Raw genomic sequence first — 25,998 nt, 5'->3', positions numbered from 1 at the left:
CATAATTTCTCATGCTTCCATCACCTTTTTCACAAATTATTTTGTACTTATATATACATATGCATAGGGGGTGTATGTTTATACCTGGTTGTAAGATTCAAGAACTACGAACACAATATAATATTAACCTCAATCAGAGAAACTCAACTTACTTTCACTATGAACACCTCTGTCTCTGCTGGAAGCTCCCAAAGCACCACCAAAAAATACCATACCTTTCATGGGGTACGTGGTTGGAATAAGATGTGGGCGGCGGAGATTGATGACCCACGTAAACCCTCTCTTTTATAGCTTGGAACATATCCGACGGCGGAGATGGCTGCAGCAGCTTATGACGTAGCGGCTTTACTCAAGGGTAGTGACGCAGTGTTGAATTTCCCAGAGCTTGCTGGATATTATCGACTGCCGGAGTCCCCAGAACCTGCCTTGATAAAGAGTGCGGCAGCAGAAGCGGCAGACTTGATGAAGTTCATGGATGATATTCTTGATATGTCGACTCCGACGAAGGATATAGCAGAGGGAATGATAGTGAGCCCGTCCCAGTCCCAACAGCAGACAACTGATGAATCGTCTTCGGGGAACTTAAGGCTGTGACAACTAGTGGAGTTATTAAATTTATTTTATAATAAACAATATTATGGAAACGACGTTTTTATTGTTATTTCATAGATAATTCATTTCATATATATATAAAAGACCATTAATAAATGACATTAATTTTAAAAACATAAAATTTCATTTACTTAAATAATTAGTTATAATATATGAGTAAAAAACTCTTGAATGATTTTTATTAATCGGTTGAAAGTTGAAAAGTTGTGGTTTCAAATAAATATATTGCAAGCATGTCATATCTTAAACCATATTCACTTGGATGGTCGCTTTTATAAGATTTACTAAGCAAAACCTTGCGGGTTGCACAAGAGTGTCATTAAGTGGTTAAAATAATCGTAGGTAAAAAAAATTTAATATGTTGAAATTTAACATTTTATTCGTCTTTTTGGGCATTAACCGAATTAACAACCAATAAAAAAATCATTAATTAGTATTTTAATACTATCTAATATAGTCGGACCCTTTTAAAACTTTAGCTTTTTATTTTTATACAATCTAATAAATATTATAAGTTTTTATAACATTAATATAATTAAAGTATTATTTAATATTTTCTTTCTATTATCCAGTAATATTTTTAGGATAAAAAAAGAAATAAGTTTTTTCCAATGAATGTAAGAATTTCGTATATACCCTTATTAAACATCAAAATATCATATTTATCCACCCTATTTTTTAAATATCATATTTACCCTTTATAAACTTTTAAAATATCATATATGCCCAAATTTTGTTTTTTAATCTTTTTTTATATTTTATAATTATTGTTTATATTTTAAAATCATTCTAACGCCTTGTTCCTGAGTTTTTATGTAAATTCATTAAAGGAAAGGGAAGAAAAATTTTGACAAAAAGAAATGGATGTGAAGGAAAATATTCATTATTCTGTGTTCCCGAGTTCGAAGGAAATGAAAGGAAAATTTTTAGTTTTTGTGTTCCCGGGTTAGGAGGAAAAAGAAAAATAAAACATAAAATTTTCCATCCTTTACTTTCTTCCCAAATCCGCCCAATTTAGGAGGAAAATTTGAAAGAAAAATATGACTCTAAAATTCTTCCCCTCCCCTCACTTTCCTTCGATTAATAAAAACTCAGGAACACGATTTTCCTTCGACACCCCTCACTTTCCCTCCGTATCCTCCCATTTCTCTCCTGAAGTGGAACTCGGGAACAAGGCGTAATTGTAAAAAGAATTAAATTTACCATATTATCCCTACTTTTGGTTTATTCTCCTCTTACCCAAGTTCCAGTCTTGTTTCCCAAAAACAAAAGTGTTTATTTGTTGTGTAAATAGCAGCCTCCAAAAAAAATTACAGTCCTTTCCCTTTTCTAACTCAAGTCCAGGTGTCTTTATTCTCTCTGTAAATCATAGCCAGCACCCAAAACTCCTGTAAGGTTGCCCTTGCACCAATGGCTGCCCCAACCTTCGATTCAGGTCAGAAAAACTTGATGATGAACAGCAACATTTACTCCCGAGTCTGTGTGTGTTCTCATTCCTATCCCTTTGATTCACAACACAAGGATAAAAGAACGGATTCCAAATAGATGGTCGGCTTGTTTTTTAATGCCCCCGTTCAGAATCGATAGTTTCCAGAGAAGTTTTGATGAATAGGGTCTATTGGCATGTTGTGTTAAGCATGCATCTAGATATATCCCTCTGATCGGAATAGCAGGTGTGATTTCTTTAATCCAACTCAAGACTTAAACCATTTGAAGTGATTTTATTTATTTTGGTGCTTTCACTTCTTGCAATGAAACTCTAACAGTAAGAGATGGGGGACACGATTCAAGGGCTGAGATGGCAGAGGTAGCATCGTGTTTGTGATATTGGATCAAGAGTATCGAAACAATTTGGAAATAAGGGTGATATGGTCAATATAGTTTTATTCATAATTATAATGATTATAAAATATTAGAAAATGAATTTCGGCAAATTTGAAATTTATAAAGTTTATTGTCACAATGGGAAAATTTAAACTTAGCAAAGTCTAAACACTAACCTAGTACAAGTGGAACCACATTGCAACCTCTGCTGCATTATATCATACATATCCATTAGGACATGTTCATAAGCTTGTGACTAAGCCTAGACTTAAACCTAAGTTAATTTAGGTTAGCATAAATCAACATTTGACAAAAGGTTAAGGTTTAAATTATAAAGTAATACTCTATTAAAGGGTTTACGGTCCAAAGATCCTAGAAATATATAGATTTCAGTCCTAGGATTCTAGAACCATTTAGTTTTCCGTCCAAGAATCAAAAACAATAGGTTTTCGGTTGTAGAATAAGATCAAAAGGTGGTTTTCGGTTGTATAGTGAAGGCACTTTGGGTTTTCGGTTTACATAGGTCGAAATCACTTCTTAAAGGACTGAAAACCCATAAGTCATAACCAAGGCCCATTAAGACAGTAAACTCAATTCTATATATATATATATATATATATATATATATATATATATATATATATATATATATATATATATATATATATATATATATATATATATATATATATATATATATATATATATATATATATATATATATATATATATATTTGTGTGTGTGTATGTGGGTGGGTGGGTGGGTGTGTAGCCGCAAACCCAGTTCATTTCTCACATTTTAGACCACAAACACCTCACTTTTGCTCTCAAGTATCATCCGTAAACCTCATATCTTCAAGAGATTCCTACCCAGATCTTCTTATTTTCACCAAGAACACCAAGAACATTCATCAAAATCTTTAAATCTTCAAGCCTCCAACCGAAAACTCCCCCATGCACATCGAAAACACCAAGCAATATTCCAAATAATTCCTAAGGCTATTTGTAAGTATTTCTTACATAATTAAAGTGTTTTCTAACACTTTAATTATTATTTAAATCACTATTTAATTTATTATTATATCTTATTAATTTAAATATGTCGTCGGATATAATTATTTTTAGGACACGGTTACTTTCACGTATTCTAACCTGGGGATCCTTCGCAATCACTTTGCGTTCGAACTAGCACACACAGTCAAGGTGAGTTCATACCCCCGTATTTTTCCAAGCTTTTTCAATGTTTTTAGGGGGGGATACAAGTAAAACACAAGAAATCTTGTGTTTAAAAATATAAATTTCTTATTATGTTTTCTTACCGTTAATATGCATTTAAACATGAAATTTATTAAATACGCCAAACATCGGTACTGTTAAACTTACAAACTTATAAACTATAATAGGTATAGTTTATGGAACAAATGAACTATTTTACAAAGCTCATATTATAACACGGAAACAAACTTATAAACTATAATAGGTATAGTTTATGGAACAAACGGTCTATTTTACAAAGTTACATGTTATTGACTAAAAGGTTTTTCACTTATTACTCGTAAACTCGTTGAAGCAATTTGTGAGACGTCTTCACGTACTTATCTAAGTACCAACCAAGTCCCGACTTATAACCAGAGTCTCTTGCAGGGAGAGCGTGAATTTGTGTATAGATCTATACGGGATTGACAATCTCACACCTTAATTGTTAGCTACAGTTAGGCCGGTAGGCCTGGGATGACAAATGTCATAACGATTCTGACACCTGAAGAATGTCGTTTCAGGCCATGTGGGGTCATCAAGTATGGTTATAAGAACTCACATGGAGAAAACAACGAATCATTTACGTAGTAATATACTTCTTAAACAGTCTTAAAGGGTATTAACATCGCATATAAATTTACAGAGCAAACATATTTAAAACTAGGTAGCATCAAATTAAGTATGACATTTATACTTGTACCTTTCGGTCTTGGAACGTTTAAGACTACAACTCGGTTTTTATGGAAAATATAGGATTTTCCAGGATCAACATCGTGACAACCTGAAATTTTCATTCGGTCAAACTCTAAAGTCAATCACTTCAATTAAAAGTCAATTACATTTCTAATAATTGTTAGCCAATTTAAAAGTCCCTTTGAGCGTTATTAGTGTTTATTCTTTAAACGAACGAAGGAAAGGAAGTACCGTCTCGGGTAGTGAAGTAGCAAACCCACCCATTGCACCCTAACCAAGAGTTCACGGCCAAACTTTTGGAGTTTGGGCCGTAAACTCTCCCTAGGTCGTGAACTCATGCCTTAAGCATGAGTTTACTCCCCAAACTCTTCATTTCCAACTTCCATTCTCAAGAACACCCTCCATTCTCTCTCAACTATCATCCCGTCTTTCACCCGATCTTCCGAAAATGTGAGTATTACATGACTTGATTTGTTGTTATAACCTATCTCCTAGTCATTATACATCATTTCATCCATTCAATTGTTGATTTTCATTAGATCTTCAAATCACCAAGAACACACACTAGTGTTCTTGGACCTTAAACACCAAATCAAGCTTCTATCTTGTAAGTACACTTGCCCTAGCTTCTTGTGTGCTTAATATGAACTTGATAACACTTGAAAATCATCAAATAACACAAGAACAAAGGAGTTTACGGCCAAGGATGTTCTTGGGCCGTAAACCCCTTTTAAAGTGGTAAAATGGACATTAGTCCCTTCCTAAGCCTTGGATGCCAACCTTGAACCTTCCTAGAAGTGTTTAAGACCTTAAACAACAATCAAAACATGTCCCTAAGAGAGTTTACAGCCGTGAACACATAATAATATGGTCATGTGGCCGTAAACTCCACAAGGTGGTCTTATTATGCCCCTAATGCTTTCCTAAGGCTTGGCCTTGATCATGGGATGTGCAATCATGACTTGTAAGACCTCAAAACACAATTTGGCACTTAGTACCATGAGTTTACGGCCATAAACTCATGGGGAAATGGTCATTGGCCATAAACTCCATAAAGGGGTGGTTCATGGGCCATAAACTCCAATACCATGTCATACAACCCTTAGATGCAACCCTTTGGTACCTATAGCACTTGAATCAAAGTGTTTCCATGACCTAGGGTGTCTTAACTTGATTAATTAGTTATTAATTGACTAATTAGATTACATATATGTTTATTATATAATAACTAGGACCATTGTGTGTGTTCAAGTCCTCACTTGACACCTAGCACCTTGTCCGACACTTCCGAGCAAACCACTCATTTTAGGTGAGTTCATACCCCTTGAATTAACCTTTTAAATGTTTCCAAATGTTTTTAAATGCTTTATGGGGGGAATACAAGTTGAATCATGCTAGTTATTATATCAGTCACATGTGATTAATAACTAACATGCAAATGGATTTATTATACGTTAGTTGTTTTACCAAACAGATTTCTTCAAATGTTTTCCTTAAACGTTTTTATATGTTTAAAACTCTTTATCGAACTGCTTTATACACTGTATGTTTCTTTTCAAACTCTGTTACAGATGTATTTCAAACAAAGGTTTTCTTTATACTTAAACTGTTTATTCAAACAAAATACTTTCAAACCGTTTTATAAACTGACATCAAGTCGATCTTTTCTTAGATATTAATCTTTTTCAAAGGTTTTTACAAAACTCCTTTTATGCTTTTATATAATTAAATGCATGCCCATATATGTATAGTTATATAAGTAATGTTTAAAGGACTTAGGAAGACTAACTCACTCTATTTCCTTTTCCTCGTTGGGATGTGGCTATGAGGTATTGGTTATCCGTCCGAATGTCGTCTAAATATTAGTTATATATCATGTATATATATGTAGACATAAAAGTTTTCCTCAGTCGGTTCAGTACCTTTGGTTAGCAAAGGTACACCTTCGTTGATACTTCTACATTACTAGTAACTATTATAGGTATAGTTATGAGATACTACTTGCTATTCCTATTACAAGGAATTACACCAGAGTCAGTTCATACATGAGTCTATACTAAATGCTAAATGAAGAGAATACCTTTACTTGGATACACTTACATGGATACTTGTACCTAGATACTATATAATGAGATACTATTACATATTATACGTGTAGATTAGTTCTGTCTATCCTAGTACAAAAGGATACTATATTGGACTAACTATTCTGGCACCCAACTATTAACAACAGAGGTAATGAACATCTACGGATGCCTATGGTTAATACTTATACTAGGGTACCTTTACGGGACTAACCATTTCTACACACTGCTGTTAGCTACAGAGGACAATGAACATCTACGGATGTTCAAGGTTAATACCTTTTCGGCAGTCGCGATGTCGGGTTTATCCTAATACAAAAGGATAATACTTACATGGCTATATTTTCCCTGTTACTTTTATTTTGTGATACATTCACATAAACGATGAGGTAGACTATATATATTGTTAATAGTAGTCATACAAGGGAAAAACCATCTTTGTTACTTTCAAAACATTCAAGTCTTGGTAGAAGACTACCTTTTTATACTAATAGGAAATATGGGATTTTCTAGGAAATTCAAACGTTTACACTTTTACTTATAATACTTTTCATTTATACTTATTTAGATAACGACATTAAATACTTATGAATTCACCAGCTTTAAAGCTGATACTCGCTTTCAAAATAACTTGTATTCTCAGGTCACAAATAGACAGGTACCGATGCAAGGTTTAGAGAAGACGGAGCAGTCAAAACTCGTCTTTTATTTTGAGTATTCATTATGTTATTATTACTATGAAAGAATACTCTTGTAAGTAAAGTTATGCTAATAAATTAATGGATGATGTTGTTGCTTGTTTACTACTTTGCATTGTTGTGATACTGTACATGACGTCCTCCGCCCCCGAATGTTTCCTCCATTCCGGTTTTGGGGTGTGACAAACATCATTATTTTACAAGAAAACGGTTTACAGTTCATCTTTCTGAAAACAAATACGATTACTTATCGAAAACAATGATTTACAGTAGAGCGGGTGCAACTAGGAACATATTTACAAAAGACTCAACACTTATTTACTAACTAGTATAACATAAAGGACCCTTAATTGTTAATTTTATGGTTCCTTAGCTTATACTTCAGAGTTATATATGTATAAAGATCCGATAGGCAGTAGAATGTGTGAATTCCGCCTTACTTCCTGTTCATTGTTTGGTTGTGGGCTTAGGGCAGAATCACCCAATCGACTATCCGTTCAATCTTACTTATATATAATTTGTATACACTAAGCAATCATAGGAAGTAACGGTACGAGTCATACCAATTACCTGAATCAGAACCTCGAATCACAGATTATAAACATAAGAAATTGATACCTTCTGGTCTGAAAAATACTAAGACTATAACTTATTTACAAAGAAAATATTGGATTTTCTGGGAGAACACATTAACATTTTCAAAGAACAAAGAATATACTTTCTATATCAAAAATACTTATGAACTCACCAACTTTAATGTTAACACTTTTGCAAACCACTTGTATTCTCAGGAAAAATTAGTAGACAGGTACTCTCCCAGGTGTTGCGAAGACGGAGCATGGTAGCATTACGTCTTATATTTTACTATAGTTTTAATGTTAAACAAGTAATGTTTTGAACACAATGTAAATACTATGTTATCAATGCAATGGTTGTTGTTGCTTTGATTACTACTCCCTCCGTCCCAAAATAATAGTCCACAGACAAAAACACACAGTTTAAGAAAACATTAATTACCATTAACTTTATTAAATGAAATGACAATCTTACCCTTATGTTGCATTTAATTCTATGGTAATTGCATTTAATTTTATGGTAATTTAACTAATAATGAAGGGTATTATGGTAAAAGACATATTTATTTTTAGAAGTAGGCAATTATTTTGGGACAAACCAAAAAGGAAACATGGACTATTAATATGGGACGGAGGGAGTATTATACAATTGTTGTGATATTGTACATGACGTCCTCCACCCCCGAACGTTTCCGTCATTCTGGTTGGGGGTGTGACATTTATAAAGGATAAATATGATATTTATGATTTAGGTCGGGTAAATATGATATTTTTATGTTTAATAAGGGCATATACGAAATCTTTGTTGAATGAACTATTGATAAATAATTTTGACCAGATAGACTTTGTATTACACTATTTATTTTATACAAAAAAAAAAAAAAAAAAAAAAAAAAAAAAAAAAAAAACCCATTGAAGTTTTAGATATGAACTTTCAAATATTAAACATTGAAATTAATACTAAAGTCACATAAAATATTCCATTATATATTAATCTCGTCAAGAGTTTTAATTTATCGATTAGTAAATATGATATTGATTTTCAAATACATTTTTTGAAAAAACTACATTTGACTTTGTTGGTACATCAAGAACCCCCTTTCATATTTTGTACATGAAAAAACTAAAGTGAACAGGAATACAAAAATAGATTTTACAAATCATGAATAAAAATAATTAAAAATGTAGTTAAATCTTCTCACCACCGGTTAACAACCGTCTACCTCTTTAGTGGTATCGATTCTAGTATGTAAATTTGAAGCAACCCTCCTACATATGCATTATTTTCCAATTTCATGCAGTTTAGATAATAAATATTAAAAGAGAAGAGAAACAATGTAACATCTTAGTCGCTTTCAAATTTACAATTACATTGTGAAAATCATAACCAAGATTATATTGGTGATCATGGAATAAAGTTTTAACCAAAGTGAAAAATATTATAAGAGATAAAGCAATCTCCAATGGAGTTTAAGGAATTCTTAGGTGCTAATAACACTCTATGAAACAATAACTTTAAGAGATGAAAAGAAAATGTGAATAGAAAAGCATGGAAGTAATGTTATTATATATCCAAAAACATTTATATGTTTTATTTCTCATTATGTGAGTTGTATGTGTATGTAACTCATATGATGGACCTTTTTATACTAAAATAAAAACTTTTCAGCTACTAATCAATTTCTTAGTAATTATAAGATATAAGTTCAAAAAACTAAACTCTTAAATGGTAACCACTAATTATTTGAATGGTAAAAGATTGTAGAGGTTTTAAATGAATATGATGCAAGAATGAAACTTATCTTGAACCATATTTATTTGGGTTAATGACCTAGAAAGGTAATGAATTTTGGTCTTTGTCCACATTTAGGTAACCATGTTTTTTTCGTTTACATTTAACCATTGAACTTGTTTGATCTGTTCAAAATAGGGTAATATGACCGGCAATTAGCAGTAACATTACCCTATTATGAACAGGTCAAACAAGTTTACTGGTCTAATGTATACGAAAAAAAAACATGGTTACCTAAATTTGGACAAAAACCAAAGTTCCTTACCTATTTTGGTAATATTGGGTTATTTATGTTAAGTGCAAGTAGTCATAAGATCCATTGATGTGAAATGAAATTGGGTTGCCCGGTCTTGTGTATGAGGAGATGGTTAAGTCTTAGACCAACCCAGTTTAGGCCTAGCTAGTTAGGGGTTAGGTTGTATACGCTTAAGGGGCTAGGTTGTATGTGTTTTAAAGACCGAGCAACATAACTTAGCCCATGACTAGTCGGGACTAAACTGGGTTAGACCAAGCCTAACCTAATTGTTCATTAACTGTCGGAGCCTGATCCCAGGGCACACAGTCCCTAAGACGGTTCTTGTCCAGTATTACCAAAACGGGTAAGAAACTTTGGTTTTTGTCCGTATTTAGGTAACCATGTTTTTTTCGTACACATTATACCAATAAACTTATTTGACCTGTTCATAATAGGGTAATATTACCGTAATTACCGGTCATATTACCCTATTTTAAACAGGTCAAACAAGTTCAATGGTCAAATGTGAACGAAAAAAAACATGGTTACCTAAATATGGACAAAGACAAAAGTTCATTACATTTCTAGGTCATTAACCTTATTTATTTAGAGTCTCCTTTATAAGAGATAAATAGACAAAAAGATTATCTTTGAATATATGAATAATCAAATGTTAATATTCACATTAGGATTACTAAAATAGTACACATATATAAAATGTCTTGTATCCTCATCAATTTCACCGACTATTCTATTGTTTCATTGTTTATACACATGCCGCAGGACATGGCTTCTAAACATCAACACCCCTCAACTTCCTACATATGAACATATTCAAATTTCCATGGGTTCTTGGTTTTCAGGTATGAGGTTTATGTTCTCTATTTCTTCTTCAACACCCCCAAATTATCAAGTTAGTCCATGTTGTTTGAATCTATAGATTAGATATTTCCAGTTTTGTAGTTATATAAGTAGGTTTGAAAGTTCTTTTGGTGAACAATGTAAGAAACTTGTAAGCTCGCCCAGGTGTTTGTAAAAATGTTTCGCCAAGATTGGTGTTTCATTCTTACAATTTTTAATTGGAATTGATATTTAAGTACAATAAGTGGTCAATATCGTTGAATTGTTACTCATTAAATGTATCATGCTATAACTTGTAATTGTACATCTAGCTTTTACTTATTAGGATTGGAGGTCAATACATCTCACTCATGTAAAATAAATTTATATTACTGAGAATTTTTATGAGTCTAAATATAGAAAAAAGGACAAGGAGGGTTGTGATATTGATAGTTTTTATGATTTTATCTATTAATTTCCTTTAACTCATAACAGGTTATTGCAGCAAAACAAATATCTATATCGTTCTTGAACAATCGATTTGCTTATAAGAGCTCATTCAAGCTCAATAAAGATTTTAAATTAGAGAAGCTGATGATTAAACCGGAATAGACTGATATTAATATTGGAGGTAAAGTTCTTAGATTGGATATTAATTGTATGTGATTTTCGTAAAAATATTTTAGGTGGTTTTTGGATTACGTTTTTGGAAGCAATGGGATATTAGGCTTTTTTATTTTCCTTATAGAATCATGAAGTTTCAATTTGTAATTGATTGGAAGATAGGATTTGTGTGTTATTTGATATGAGGTTGGAAGCAGTGGCAATGGGATATTAGGCTGTTTTTTTCTTTTTTTTTTAAATAAAGAAAAAACTTCATAAATGGTCCTTGTTTTGTGAAATGACGGAAATGTCCTTCTATTAACGGCCAAAAAATGACGACGTCGCCTAAAAGGACCATTTGTTAAAGACAAAATTGCAAAAATGGACTTTGTGGTTGTCAAAATTATGCGGTTTTGATCCAAAAAGGTTTGGTGGTGCACCAGTGGTCCAATTTTGAATACCTTGTACGAATTTGGTTCCTATGTCGTTAACTTTAACTGTTTGACTGTTAACTTTTTTTAAATGACTATTTTACCCTTAGGAACCATTTCTGCAATTGAGTCTTTTTCCCAAACCATATGGACCATTTATGTGTATCTTCTTTTTAACAATATTGAAGTATTATATATTAGTTTTTTTTAATTTCTTTTTATTTGATTCATTCTTTTTATTTGATTATTATATACTAATAAATATTATTTTTAATATATAATATTTAATATATTAATAATATTATTTTATTGGGGTATTGATTTTTTTTAATTTCTTTTTTATTAGATTAATTCTTTTTTATTGGATTATTATATATTAATAAATACTAATTTTAATATTAAATATATATATATATATATATATATATATATATATATATATATATATATATATATATATTAATGAATATTACTTTATAGGATTATTAACTTCTTTTAGTTATTTTTTTTTAATTTCTATTTTATTAATTCTTTTTGCAGGACCGAGTTTGAGACATATTTTACCACAATTTCTAGACGAAGTGATAATATGTGTGCTTATCTTAATGACATGTTAATCTCCATGAGTAGTGAAGCAGAAAAGTCCAAATCCCAATTATATGAAGCTAGAAATAGAAAAAGAAAGGACTAATGGAATCTCTTGATCTTAGAATAAAAAATCTTTTAACGGATAGAGACTCACTTAGAATGGACATTTCGATGCTTAAACTAACAAAATTTTATCATTCAGCTGACATATGATGAACATCATTGGAAATTGCTTCCTTTCCATTCGTTTGAAAGAGAAAAATTGATGAAACAACATATGACTGTGAAAGTAATATAGTTGAATATGATAAAATTCCAAATGATTTTTACGCATATGGTATTGTAAATATAAATGAATGTTTGAATGTTGATGATCTTGTAAAAATTGTGAATGAAACCTTAACCAAAAATGAACAAGTCAAGATTTTGAACATGATTGAGAAATCGACACTTGGTTCTCAACAAAATTTTGCTGATATCTATGATAATGTTGACAATATCAGTGAAATTGAGGCAGAGGAATGTGTCGATTGCTCACGATTGTCTGACATTAATGTTAATTCAGTGGCTAAAGGTAAAGAATGTAATGATTCAATGTCGAAAGTAAATATTGATCAACCTTCGACATCCAAAATTTGTGATTCTTATGATATTGTTGTAGTTGAGGACTATGTGAGTGATGATGATGATGTTTCGAATGAGAAACCAATTCCAAGAGTTGTGGTAGATCAAGTCTTCATAGATTCAGAGGAATACATGAAAGTGTTGAAAGACAAAAGATAACATTATCTTAAATCAAATATAGTGGTTTATCCTAGGCTCAAGGGTACAATAATGTTGTGTTTCCAAATCAAGTCTTTATTAAAAAAGGAAATACTAATAAAATAAAACTTGAATTGAAAAAGTTGGTAGAAGAAGATAATGAGAGTGACGAAAGAACAATTTTATTTGAATCAAAACACAATCGAAAATGGTTGAACAAAAATTCAAAAACTTTTCAACAACAAAATAAACCAAAATATGTTTGGGCTGTAAAAACAAAAAAATCAGTTCTTCATAATAAAAACAAAGAAAAAGGTCCGAAACTGATGATTTTATCCAAAAAAATGTCTCAAAACTCGGTCCGACAAAAAAGAATTAATACAATAGAAATTAAAAGAAAATAACTAAAAGAAGTTAATAATCCCATAAAGTAATACTCATTAATATATATATATATATATATATATATATATATATATATATATATATATATATATATATATATATATTAAAAATAATATTTAATAATATATAATAACCCAATAAAAAAGATTTAATCAAATAAAAAAGAAATTAAAAAAAGAATTAAAAGAAATCAATACTCCAATAAAATAATATTATTAATATATTAAATATTATATATTAAAAATAATATTTATTAATATATAATAATCCAATAAAAAATATTAATCCAATAAAAAGAAATTAAAAAATAATTAAAAAACTATTATATAATACTTCAATAGTTAAAAAGATGATATGCATAAATGGTCCTTGTGGTTTGGTAAAAAGACTCAATTGCAAAAATGGTCTCTGAGGGTAAAATAGGCATTTGAAAAAGTTAACAGTCAATCTGTTAAAATTAACGACATAGGGACCAAATCCGCACAATGCATCCAAAATTGAACCACTGGTGCACCACCAAACATTTTTGGACCAAAACCATATAATTTTGACAACCACAGGACCATATTTGCAAACCACGTGGACCATTTGTGAGGTTTTTCGAACTTAATTACTAAACTTCAGATTTTATGAAACCACAACGACCATTTATGAAGTTTTGTCATATTTTTTATAAAGAATTGTGCTTTGGAAAATGTGTACAACTATTACATTGTGCTTTCTTTTTTTTTAATTAGGAATGTTTTTAAAATTTATTCCTAACCTTTACATTTCCCTAATGTGTGTGTATATATATATATATATATATATATATATATATATATATATATATATATATATATATATATATATATATATATTACCATAGTTTTAAAATTTTTATACCATGATTAATCAATTGGTAAGACACTATTAGCCAAACATGTAGGTTACTAAACATATTGATAACCAACTTTCTTCGTTATGTTCGTAAAATGTTTGTTGGTTTCCTATGATATATTTTTGATACCCATGTAATTGTGTATGAATTAAATAAACTAATAGTTATTTACGTTATCTTTGTCGTGTTTTAATTTGTTTGTTTTCTTGTTGGTAAAAAATTAAAAAAATAAATAAATTAACAAAAACACAACTTCTTGTTCTTTTACGTCTAATTCATGTTACATATAACTTTGTCGTGTCATGTCAAACAAAACATGACATTATTACTCAAATTCACACCCTTAATTCATAACGGGTAGAGCTTGTTCGTTAATTATTATTTTTTCAGGACACCAAACATCGATTCATCAAATCAAAAAAGTTTACTAATCCACCAATTTATTTATACGATTCATCATTTTGGATTCGTATTATGTCATCTAGATTGCTCAACATGTGAAAGTGTCAAAAAGGGTGGCCAGTTTGAACACGTACGACATGGCGTTGTGTTTTTTACACTAGAAATGACACAAATTCGATTTCAATTTTGTCACAATTTCAATTCATGTTGTGTAGAAGTCTTTTTTTTCTTTTTTTTTTATAAAAGTCTAGTATGAAACAACACTATCTAAAAGCCATAGTCGAGTTCGTAAGTGAAGCAAACCAATCTACCCTATCCTTTTTAAGTCTCTACTAGAATTACTGCAAATTGTTCAACCAATTAGAAAAAAAAAAAAAAAAAAAAAGGCTTAATTTACAAAGGATTAGAATCAAGACATTGGACATGTTTGTAAACATATGACAAGTCCAAAAAAATGAAAAAATGTGTACTATAGTAATTAAGGTTTTAAAACAACAATTTTCTGTAAAAGGGCAAACCTGACTTTTCTAGTATTTGATGACAGAATGACGCAGCCATAGATCATACATCACCATATGAAAAGCATCATAAGGGATTGGAGGTGTGTTCCATTGGAAGTGCTTCTGAATCTGTAAGGGTAAAACAGACTTTCTTTATTTAGCCATTTCTTATTCACAAAAGGGTAAAATAAAATTTAAAAAAACAAAATGCACCTTTACTAAATTGTTGTGGAGAGTGACAAATTGTTGATTGGATATGTCCTTCAAGATTTTCTTTAGATCATACACATCTTTCTCTTTGAGTATGAGTGAGAACTTCCCCCAATCAAGAATATCATTGAATGGAAGATCATAGTAGTTAGACAGAATAACTGTAAGTTATAATCAACCAATTAGATATATAACAATAACAATAAAAGGTGGAAACTTTTTGTTATAATGATGAAAGAATGTCTACCTGGAATACAGCCATAATGGATTGAATCTGCAATACGAGCACTGTTGACTTGGGACCCACCAGGGCAGATGCAGAATTTGGTTTTATAAAATCTTTTTTGATATACAAGAGGACCAGTTGATCTATCAATTCTGTTGTTTGAAATGTCAAGTTCAGTGTCATTCTCCCATGTTCTTGCTAAAATCACTCTGATTCTTGAATTCCTATGTCCAGCCCAGAAACCAAGTGTAGTCCTAGATTGAAAAAGACGACAAGAATGTATAATAATAATAAACCAATTTCTAGGGTAAATGAGAAAGCATAAACTAAAATTAAAATGGAAACCTGTTTTCAATGTCATCTCCACCACCACGTGGAAGAGCAAAGGGCTGGAGTACTTGAGGAAGAGCAATATCTTTGTGAGGGATAAATCCAACATCATAGCTTGGAGAACACACTGCTCTTATCGAATTCTTTACAAGAAGTGGAAGACCTTCAGTTGCTCTTACACCAACATCATGGCAAGTGACAAAGAAATGATCAGCACCTAGGGTTCTGTTCCAGTATGGATACTTTGATATCAACCCTTCAACATAATTTTGGACGATTATAGTCATGTTCTCATATGAAGTTCCCTGCATTTCATTGCAAAAGATCACTTGAATCTGGCAATTACTAACAAGATCATAATACACCATATCTAATTTGTAGTGGTTTATTTGCAGAACAAATCTCATAATGCAATTGATCCGTAAACAGAGAAGATGGAGAAAAGAATTAAGATCAACGCACCTTTCCTCTCATCTTATGACATGATATTGGTATGAAAAACAAGTGAGCTTGATCTGGATCTTCAGTCCGGAACCGACTCTCTCTAATATTCTGGAAAAAATACCCCTCACTGGCATACTTCCCAGTGAGCTTCCTCGGTGTTTGATAAAAGGTCTTTGGATCCCCATCTGGATATATATAAACCTTAAATCTCTTCTCCATCTCTGCATAATTCAGCTTAAATACCTCCGGGGAATGATATACATCCGAAAACCCATCCGGATTTCGACTTGCACCATCCTCCGCATCCACATCTTCCTGTTTACCATTTCAAAGTCCAAAAGAGTAAGAATTATTGCATACAATACAAAGATCTGAACAAATAACGAAATAGCGCATACCTTCAATGTGGAAACAGATGTTACTGTTGTTGTAGGGGGAGAATAAGAGTAGTTGTATTGGAGACCGGAGCCTAAGGAGCTGAAGGAGACGTAAGTGAATGTAAGTAGGGTTAGGGTTGAAAGGATTAAAATCAATCCTTGTTTTGTAGAGATGGAGGTGAAGGATGGTAGTGATTGCGACGAAGGAGGTTTCGCCGCCGACATTCGTGGGATGAGTAATCCGCAGAAGTTGTATAGGTTGCCGGCACCGGCGAGGATTTTTCGCGGTATTATTAACGGCGAGTGTAGATTCAGGGAGACGACAGCGGAGTAGCGTTTGAGTGTGAAATTGTAAAGTTCAAAGATGCACTGATCTATACCAGCTCCGCAGATTAAAATAGTTTATTTTCTAAATTCATATCATTGATTAATACATAGTGATTACTTATTTATAAATTTTTGATTAATCTAGTGTTTAACTGTGTATAGGGTGACAAATCGTATAATCATATCGTGTTTTTGTGTGATGCGACGACGACAATTTTTTAAATAATATGAACACGACACAACACGATGTCGTATTTTTTTAATTAACTCAAAAATAAAGCAATTAAAAAACGACAATACACGACAAATATAATATAAAATACAAATTAATTTACTTAATGTTTAATCATACATAACACGACAAACAAATGCTAAATCATGTTGATTTCATACGAATTTTGAACACGACATCGTGTTTTCTACTCTCGACACAAACACGAATTCGATTTCAGTTTTGTGTCGTGTCATCAGTTGTCACTATAAGGTTGTGTTTGTTTTTTAAAAAAATCCTCTTCTAACCTCTTAGTGCTGCGCGGCGCAGCACACGCGCAGCACTTTTAAATTCGCAGCAGTTTGATTTTTAGAAGGCTTCGGGCTTAAAAACCTCTTCCCGTCCTCTTCCCCACGCAGCATTGGGCTTACCTCTTCTCAGCACTTCTAAACCTAATAACAAAAAAAAAAGACACGGACAAAACCACAGCCGCAAGTCGTTCATTCTTTCTTGGCGTCGAACGTGTTGAAGACCGGAAGAATTTTGGTCGCCGTCGCTGCTGTTGGTCGCCGTCGCTGCTGCCGGTCGCCGTCGCTGCTGCTGCTGCTCGCCGCTCCTTGCTGCTGGTGGTCGCCGATTTCACTGCCCATCCTCCATCTGCCTTCGTCTTCAACATCACAGCACACAGGTTTGTTTTTTTTTTTTTTTTTTTGTCCAGATTTCTTAATTGACTTTGAAAGTGTGAAATAAAATTGAAGCTGTGAAATATGATTGAAGAAAGAAGCTGTGAAATAAGCTTTGAAGCTGTGAAATAAGATGATAATCTCATGATTTGAATGGTTTCATAAGGGCATAATTGACCTTTTTTTTACAGATCCACCATAGAGAGAATTTTTGTTTTGTTATAATTCTAGCAGTTAGAGATATTGCAAGCATAAATTGAGTTAAAATTCTGCTTTAGTGCTTTGTTATAATTCTAGGAGTTTGTGTTTTGTTCTTTAATTAGAGCCATGATTTATGTTTAGGTTCATGAATTTTTGTGTTGAATTGTTATGAATGTTGGGTAAAATCATAATCCTTGCTGAAATCATATACTTATATTGTGAAATCATAAACTCGTATATTAGTTTATATGCTGAAATCATTAGCTCAAATGGTTTTTTTAAACTTATTTGTTGAATTGTTATCACTTGTATTTCTTGAATGGAGATCAAGTTTATGCTTCTTTTCAAGTTTGTGCTTAAATTGTTGAATATGCTAAACGTATTTGTTGATTATGTTGAAATATGATTAATCTTTTTTGCTAAAGTATGTATTTTATATTTTTTTGTTATTAGCGATGGGAGATAAACATACATGGACCAATGAGCAAACAAAATGCTTATTGCTCACTTGTATTGAAGAAGTACAAACCGTGGGTAGAAAAGGTTTGAGTTTGCACAAACAATCATGGTACAAGTTAGGAACAACCATTAAGGAAAAATATGGCGTGGATTTGAGTCAACGACAATTAAAAAACGCCTATGATAACCTTAAAGCCAAATACACAGGATGGTTGTACTTAAAAAATAAAACTGGAAACCTTTACAATCCCCAAACAAATACTTTTAATTTAACAAATGAGGAGTGGGAGGACTTTAAAAAGGTATATATACACACACATATTTATATGTATTTTGTTTATATAGTTGCCAATTCTTATATTACTTTTGTTACATTGATTGCGTTTAGGGACATCCGAAAGCCGCTTCTTTGAAAACCGTCCCATTATTGTTTCCAGAGCTTTGTGCAGAACTCTTTGATGGAAACAGTGCATCTGGTAATCTCAGTTATGCCACATCCCAAACACCATCGGGACATGGATCATCATCTTTCCATGTCGCACCACTACATCTTATGGACGCCCCTTCTATTAACATAGATGAGGATGATTTCTTTTCCAATCATACTAGTGAGCATTTTACTCAACCTTCACCTTCTGCTGCTTCACCTTCTGCTGCTTCACCTTCTGCTGCTTCACCTTCTACTGCTTCACCTTCTGGTAACCCCAACAAAAGGGCCAAACCCTCAACTCCTAGACCTAGAGCTCCTAGTGCCTCACCTGATCCACCTTCTTCTGCCTCGCCTAAAGCTTCTATTACTGCTGATGATTTAGCATTGGAGATGCAAAAAGCTCTACGTCATTTGACTCAAGGGCCAACAATTCCCCAATGTTTAGAGAAGCTTGAGTTGCTCGAGTTAGACCCAATAGACCCTCTACGATTTGCTGCGTATCACATTTTTGGAGGGACCATGAGTATGAGAGAGATGTGGGTAAATTTGCCTAATGATCCACGAATATTAAGAGGATGGATCGAGATGACAGCTACAAGCTTGGGAGTTTTAAAGGATGGAAAGATCGTTCGTTGACTTTATATGTTTGAGTTGTTTAGGTTTTAATTGCATGTTTTGGAACTATATGGTTATGTTTTTTGGTTATTTCTACTTGAATGTTATTTTTAGTATTTGGTACTTGAGATTTATGTTATGTTATTTGGTACTTGAAATTCATGTTATGTTTTTTGGTACTTGAAATTTATGTTATGTTTTTTGGTACTTGAAATTTATGTTATGTTTTTTGGCGCTTGAAATTTATTTTATATTTTTTTGTACTTGAGATTTAAGTTATGTTTTTATCTTATGTTATGTTATGTTTTGTTGATTAATAGGTTTGTAATGGATCACGACAAAAAGATATTACTCATAATTCTTATGTACTTGTACGTCCGCTACTTTTGGAAGAGAGGTGTCAAACGAGTGCGGGACAACGATTCGGAAATGACAGGACATGAATTTACGTTAGAGTTACTTCACCGTAATCCTCTACAATGTCTTGAAGTGCTACGTATGTCCCGTGAATCATTTGTTCGGCTATGTGCTCATTTTAGAGTACACTACGCGTTAAAGGATAGCAAACATGTGTCGGTTGAGGAGAAGATGGCTATGTTTTTGATGATGATCGGTCATAACCAACGTTATGTGATTATCAAGCGGAGATTTCAACACTCAAAGCAAACAATTCATAAGTTTTTTCATAAAGTGTTGGACAAAATGTTGCTTTTCGCACATGACATTATAGTGCCAACTTCTTTTAATCCGAATCCAAATATTCCGGGACATAATAGGAGGCTACGACGGGTGTTCAAGGGAGCAGTTGGTGCACTTGATGGCACTTTGATACATGCTGTTGTCCCTGCAAACAAACGGGATTTATATAGAAGTAGGGGAAAAGGCGATTGTTACCAAAACGTATTGGCAATATGTGACTTCAACATGATGTTTACGTTTGTTGTGGCCGGTTGGGAAGGGATAGCACACGATTCTAGAATTTTATCAGAAGCATTAGCAAATCCACATGCACCATTCCCGCTCCCACCACCAGGTAAATTTATGGTTATTTAAATAGTTTTATCTTAGCTTGAAAAATAAATGACTTCTTTTTTTTTTTTTTTTGCTTTTTTACAGATAAATATTATCTTTGTGATGCCGCCTATGCAAACATTCGAGGTTTTATGGCACCGTACTGTAATGTAAGGTATTGGCTTGGAGATTTCCGTCGAAGACGTGCATTAACGAATAAAGAAAAATTTAACCATGCACATGCAAAACTTCGGAATGTCATTGAGCGGGCTTTTGGTGTCTTGAAAGCACGATTCCCTATATTGAAGAGGATGGCATCATTCTCGTTGGTTACACAACGAAACATAACCCTAGCATGTTTTGCGCTTCATAATTTTATAAGAAGAGAGGGACTACGTGATGAGTTTTTTGCACGATATGATGAACCAAATGTCTCGGTTCGGAATAACAATGCAGTCGTTGATAATGATGAAGATGAGATTCCAACACATGGTACTGCAGCGGACCGTGAATATTTGACCCAGTTACGGGATGAAATTGTCGAGCAATTGATGCAAAATATGGAATGAAAATTATTAAAGTTTGGTTCTATGAATTTTATTTAAAAATGTTATTATAAGACTAATTTGGTTGTTTGAATTTTATTTCAATGTTTTAAAACTACTATTATTAAATTTTTGGTATTAAAAAACTATCTTCGGTTTATTAAATTAGTTTATTTTAAATTTTTTAATATCTGCAGCAGTCTGCAGATGTTAAAAAAACAAACATGCTTCTCATTACAGTCTGCAGCACTTTGGTCCACCTCTTCTGCTGCAGAGGACCGCAGAGGTGGTCCGCAGACTTCAGACAGTTTCACTTCGGAAAAACAAACAGCACCTAAGTGTTTCCGAGTTTAATAAAGAAAATAAAAATGGAACAGAAAATAGAGAGAGAGAAAATAAAAAAGAAAGTAATTTTTTTATTTAATGACAGAGACTACAATATATATAGGAAAGTGTTAATTACTAATCTAGCCAAATTAAGGAAGTGATTATCAATTTTTAGCCAAAAATTAGTAAATGTCCAAATATAGCCCACAAAACCGTAGGTTTCTAAAATCGTCTACTGTTTCGCCATATTGTCTACTGTTTCGTGTTTTGTATAAAAAAAATTCATTTGAAAGCTACAAAACCGTAGGTTTTGGGAAACCTACGGTTTCCTCTCGGTTAAGCTACGGTATCCCAAACCGTAGCCTACGGTTTGGGGGGGGGGGGGGGGGGGGGGGGAATACGTTATTTTTTTAATCTACTGTTTTTGGGGTTTCGTCTATTGTTTTGTGGAAAAACCTACGGTTTTAATTTATTTTTTTTTTATACGAAACCGTAGGTGTACAAGTCGACACTGCACAAATCTGTGCATTGGGCATTGGGCACTTGTTATTTTTTTAATCTACTGTTTTTGGGGTTTCGTCTATTGTTTTGTGAAAAAACCTACGGTTTTAATTTTTTTTTATTTTTTTATACGAAATCGTAGGTGTACAAGTCGACACTGCACAAATCTGTGCATTGGGCATTGGGCACTTGTACACAGTAGTTTAGGGCAAAAAATAGTAGTCAACGACGTTGACCGTAGTCAACCAAAAGTTGAATACTGTTTTAAGGGCTATTCAAAAGTTGAATACTGTTTTAAGGGCTATTTTTGACTAAGTATTATTTTTTTGCTATTTTTTGATAAGTAATTGACAAAAATGGCTAGATTTGTATTTTTTTCCTATAGAAAATGTAATATATAGGAAATGTGTTTGAAGAAAGTTAGTGATTATAAAGCTAAAGCTTCGTAATCATTTTATATTAAATTTAAGGGTAAAATCAGATAATTATTATTTACTAATGATTTAAGGATAAAATCAGTAATTACTAATGATGCATTCTTATATTTGTATCGGATTATTTTCTTTCCAAATCTGTTGGAGAAATTACTAATATTTTTTTTTTAGGTCCTTTTATTAAAAAACTAATAATACTATTTTTTTCCCTCATTTCTTTATATTTTCTTTAACTTCTTTTTCTTAAAGGACTTAGAAACAACTAAAGATCATAAAAAGAAAATAGCATAAATTACTATATGGTTAAACAATATAGCAAATATATATATATATATATATATATATATATATATATATATATATATATATATATATATATATATATATATATATATATATATATATATATATATATATATATATCCTTACATCACAAATAGCATCCTAAATCAAATGCTTATTTCATGTGAGTGTGCCTTTTGAAACAATGGACTTTGCGAAACAGTGGACATTGTGAAATGTGTTTTTTGTGATGAAACTGTTATATATTTTATTGTATATAAAATGAATTTTAAAACAAAACAAAATTCTTTAATCTTGATCACAATCATTTGATTAAAAAAAATCAATGACTATGATTAAAAACATATATATATATATATATATATATATATATATATATATATATATATATATATATATATATATATATATAGAGAGAGAGAGAGAGAGAGAGAAAGAAAGAAAAAAAGAAAGAGTTATGTTCAAATGTTTGTACTATCTATTGTGTCCATATAGGATTGATTCTAGACCAATCATTTTTGTTATTTTAAGAAAATAATTAATGCATATTAAATGTTAAACATTTGATTAATATTCATTATATCTTTAATATGTAATATGCATTAATTACTTTCTTAAAATAACTAAAATAATTGGTCCATAATCAATCCTACATGTACACAATAAATAGATTAGAACACAATAACCTAACCCTATGTGTGTGTGTGTGTGTATATATATATATATATATATATATGTGTGTGTGTGTGTATTTAACAATTTTTTAATCATGTTCAAGTTTTAGCAGGAAATTAACTATTTTTCAAAAATAGTCATCAAAATAGCATATGAGGACCATATATGTTTTTGTTCTTACCAACTATGATCTCGAGGTATAAACGTCGATTTTGGCCCATAGGCTCATAGTATTTAAAACCTAAAATCAAAAATCTCACATTATTTTCATACTTTTAATGTCACGAAGAAATCAAGAATATAAGAACACACATAATATTTATGTTGTTCGGTCAGTAAGACCTATATCTACAAGTAGGAGGGAATATTTTTATTCACAAGCTTGAACATGGTATTACAGTACAGTACGATTTGATACACCAAGAAATCCTAGATATCAGTCTTTATTTATAGCCAAGGTATAATGTAAACCTTAGTTAAAACTATACCGGGACTCCATTATGCTAGCTATCGACAACGGACTGTCAGCTAGCTACCAATCACCCATCTACCTATCAGCTAGTTACTCATCAGCTAGCTATTAGTCTTTATTTCTCAATTCACATTTAACAATATCCACTTTGACTCGAGTAATACTCCAGACTACATAAACTAATAACTTCCTCTCTAACCTGCTAATTCTCCATGAAGGGACTTAACTCTTGTGAACATCTACTAAGTCCAAACAAAGCTTGAACTTCTCTGTGGGCAACGACTTTGTCAACATATCAGCTACATGCTCATTGATATCTATCTTTTGAATAGAAAACATTTCTTATTCCAAAACATCCTTGATGAAAATTACCCTTACATTAATATATGTTTAGTCTTCACATGATAGACCAGAGTCTTTGCAAGACACCCGTCACTTTAATTCTCACAAAGCAAGATAGGTTTATCCATTTTCAAACCAAGACTCTGAATAAGACCGTATAACCATATGTACTCTTTGATTCCTTCGGTCATTGACATGTATGATGGATGTCCAATCTGGAACCAACTTTCTCTAAAATTTTGGAAAAAAAAACTACCCCTCAATGGCATACTTCCTAATAATTGCAATGGAGGAGGCTTCATTACCGACATTTATGGGATGAGTAATCTGCATAAGCTGTATTGGTTGTTGGCATTGGCAAGGATTTTTCAGGATACTATTAAAGGAGAGTGTAGATTCAAGGAGAGGACAACGGATTAGAGTTAGTCGGTTGAATCTGGAAATGTAAAGTTAAAGATGCTCCTATCATATGTTTAAAATGATTTATTTTCCAAATTCGCCTCATAAAATCCATTAGTTACTAATGTGAGTATTGATTTATAACATAGTTTAAGTAATTTTAAAGATTATAAAAATAAATACTTACAACTAAATAAGAGTCGGTGAACTTAGGTATTAATGGATGAAAAATAAAGGGATGTTAGCTAATTTAACCATAATTTGATGTAAATTTAAAGGAAATAATCAATAAAAAAATGTAGAATAACCGACAAGTGAGTATTCTAGTGCGACAAAAAATAATTTTCCTGACAAAAAATGTCATTACGTATTCCAAAGTTCGAAAAAAGTAATTCTGAATTTCAAGAACAAATTCGGAATTCGATGAACAATTAAAATCTAACAAAAACTTAAACAAACATAGTAAATTGAACGTATATACGACACAAACGCTTAAAATTATATATTTGAGTGAAAAACGAGTATATTAAACATTTCAAAATGGAAATTTCAAATATAAATAAAGAAAATTCTTTGAAAATTTTATGCAAATACCAAAAAAATCTCAAGAGAAACAAAATTTTTTGTGGTTATTGACCAACGGAAACAAAAATTGTGTCAATATGTCATATTCTTATCAAAACATATCATTTTCAAGTACATAATTAAACATTCGGATATTTAAAAAAAAAAAAACATATATTTTTATTAATAAGCTTATTTATGATGATTAGTTTAAGTTAATATACCAAAACTATACTCCAAGATTGACAACTTAAATAAAAATCATATTTTTAACACACTAATACCAGCTTGCTAATGATACAAGGCTTGAATTTCAATAATCATCAATGGAAGTATGATCATTGATTCATTGTATAGTTATTGTATAAAAAACATAAAATGGAATATACAAGTTGCTCCAAGAATATCAAATGCTTTAACTTTGAAATGATTTGTCATTAAAAAAAATAAACATTTTAAATGTTAGAATATAATAACATAAAAATATTTATCGACTTAATTAAACGGTTTTTAACTAGTTGTTTTATTTTTTCTTTTTTCGAAAATGCTTATAACTATGTTTATTATGCGTGAAACTTTAGTTATTTTTCTTATTTTTCATAACCATCAAAGCACATACCAATTTACCCTTTTGTTCCCATCATTTTTGGGCATTTTAAATATGTAAATAGAATTTTTCAAAAAATCATATATTTATCTTGTTACATTACAACTACAATAAACAAATATAA

The 25,998-nt window shown here is 31.5% G+C and overlaps 3 protein-coding genes across 3 annotated transcripts; 2 read left to right on the top strand and 1 right to left on the bottom strand.

Moving 5' to 3' along the window:
* The first annotated feature begins 315 nt into the window (after positions 1-315).
* Positions 316-594, top strand: LOC111883366 (ethylene-responsive transcription factor ERF025). The gene has a single exon (XM_023879690.1). It carries the CDS (start codon positions 316-318, stop codon positions 592-594), a length of 279 nt encoding a protein of 92 aa, XP_023735458.1.
* A 14,460-nt stretch (positions 595-15,054) lies between these two features.
* Positions 15,055-17,156, bottom strand: LOC111883420 (probable glycosyltransferase At5g03795). The gene is made up of 6 exons (XM_023879754.3): positions 16,790-17,156; positions 16,410-16,706; positions 15,963-16,252; positions 15,639-15,871; positions 15,395-15,552; positions 15,055-15,310 (listed from the first exon to the last, which is right to left on the bottom strand). The coding sequence occupies exons 1-6, from the start codon at positions 16,991-16,993 to the stop codon at positions 15,209-15,211; spliced, it is 1,284 nt and encodes a 427-aa protein (XP_023735522.1). The 5' UTR covers positions 16,994-17,156; the 3' UTR covers positions 15,055-15,208.
* A 2,967-nt stretch (positions 17,157-20,123) lies between these two features.
* Positions 20,124-21,274, top strand: LOC128132408 (uncharacterized). The gene is made up of 2 exons (XM_052768962.1): positions 20,124-20,727; positions 20,811-21,274. The coding sequence occupies exons 1-2, from the start codon at positions 20,124-20,126 to the stop codon at positions 21,272-21,274; spliced, it is 1,068 nt and encodes a 355-aa protein (XP_052624922.1).
* Positions 21,275-25,998: the final 4,724 nt, after the last annotated feature.

This window comes from Lactuca sativa, chromosome 2, assembly GCF_002870075.4.
Source record: "Lactuca sativa cultivar Salinas chromosome 2, Lsat_Salinas_v11, whole genome shotgun sequence".
Classification (NCBI taxonomy): domain Eukaryota; kingdom Viridiplantae; phylum Streptophyta; class Magnoliopsida; order Asterales; family Asteraceae; genus Lactuca; species Lactuca sativa.
The sequence above is the reverse complement of the archived record's forward strand: the minus strand, read 5'-3'. Positions and strand labels throughout refer to the sequence as shown.

Bases quoted from the DNA above. Each gene is read 5' to 3' on its own strand.
- LOC111883366 (XM_023879690.1), top strand. From the start codon at position 316: ATGGCTGCAGCAGCTTATGACGTAGCGGCTTTACTCAAGGGTAGTGAC.
- LOC111883420 (XM_023879754.3), bottom strand. From the start codon at position 16,993: ATGTCGGCGGCGAAACCTCCTTCGTCGCAATCACTACCATCCTTCACC. The intron at 16,707-16,789 runs GTATGCGCTATT...AATGGTAAACAG, and splicing joins CATCTGTTTCCACATTGAAG to GAAGATGTGGATGCGGAGGA. The intron at 16,253-16,409 runs GTGCGTTGATCT...AATGAAATGCAG, and splicing joins GTCATAAGATGAGAGGAAAG to GGAACTTCATATGAGAACAT.
- LOC128132408 (XM_052768962.1), top strand. From the start codon at position 20,124: ATGACAGGACATGAATTTACGTTAGAGTTACTTCACCGTAATCCTCTA. The intron at 20,728-20,810 runs GTAAATTTATGG...GCTTTTTTACAG, and splicing joins ATTCCCGCTCCCACCACCAG to ATAAATATTATCTTTGTGAT.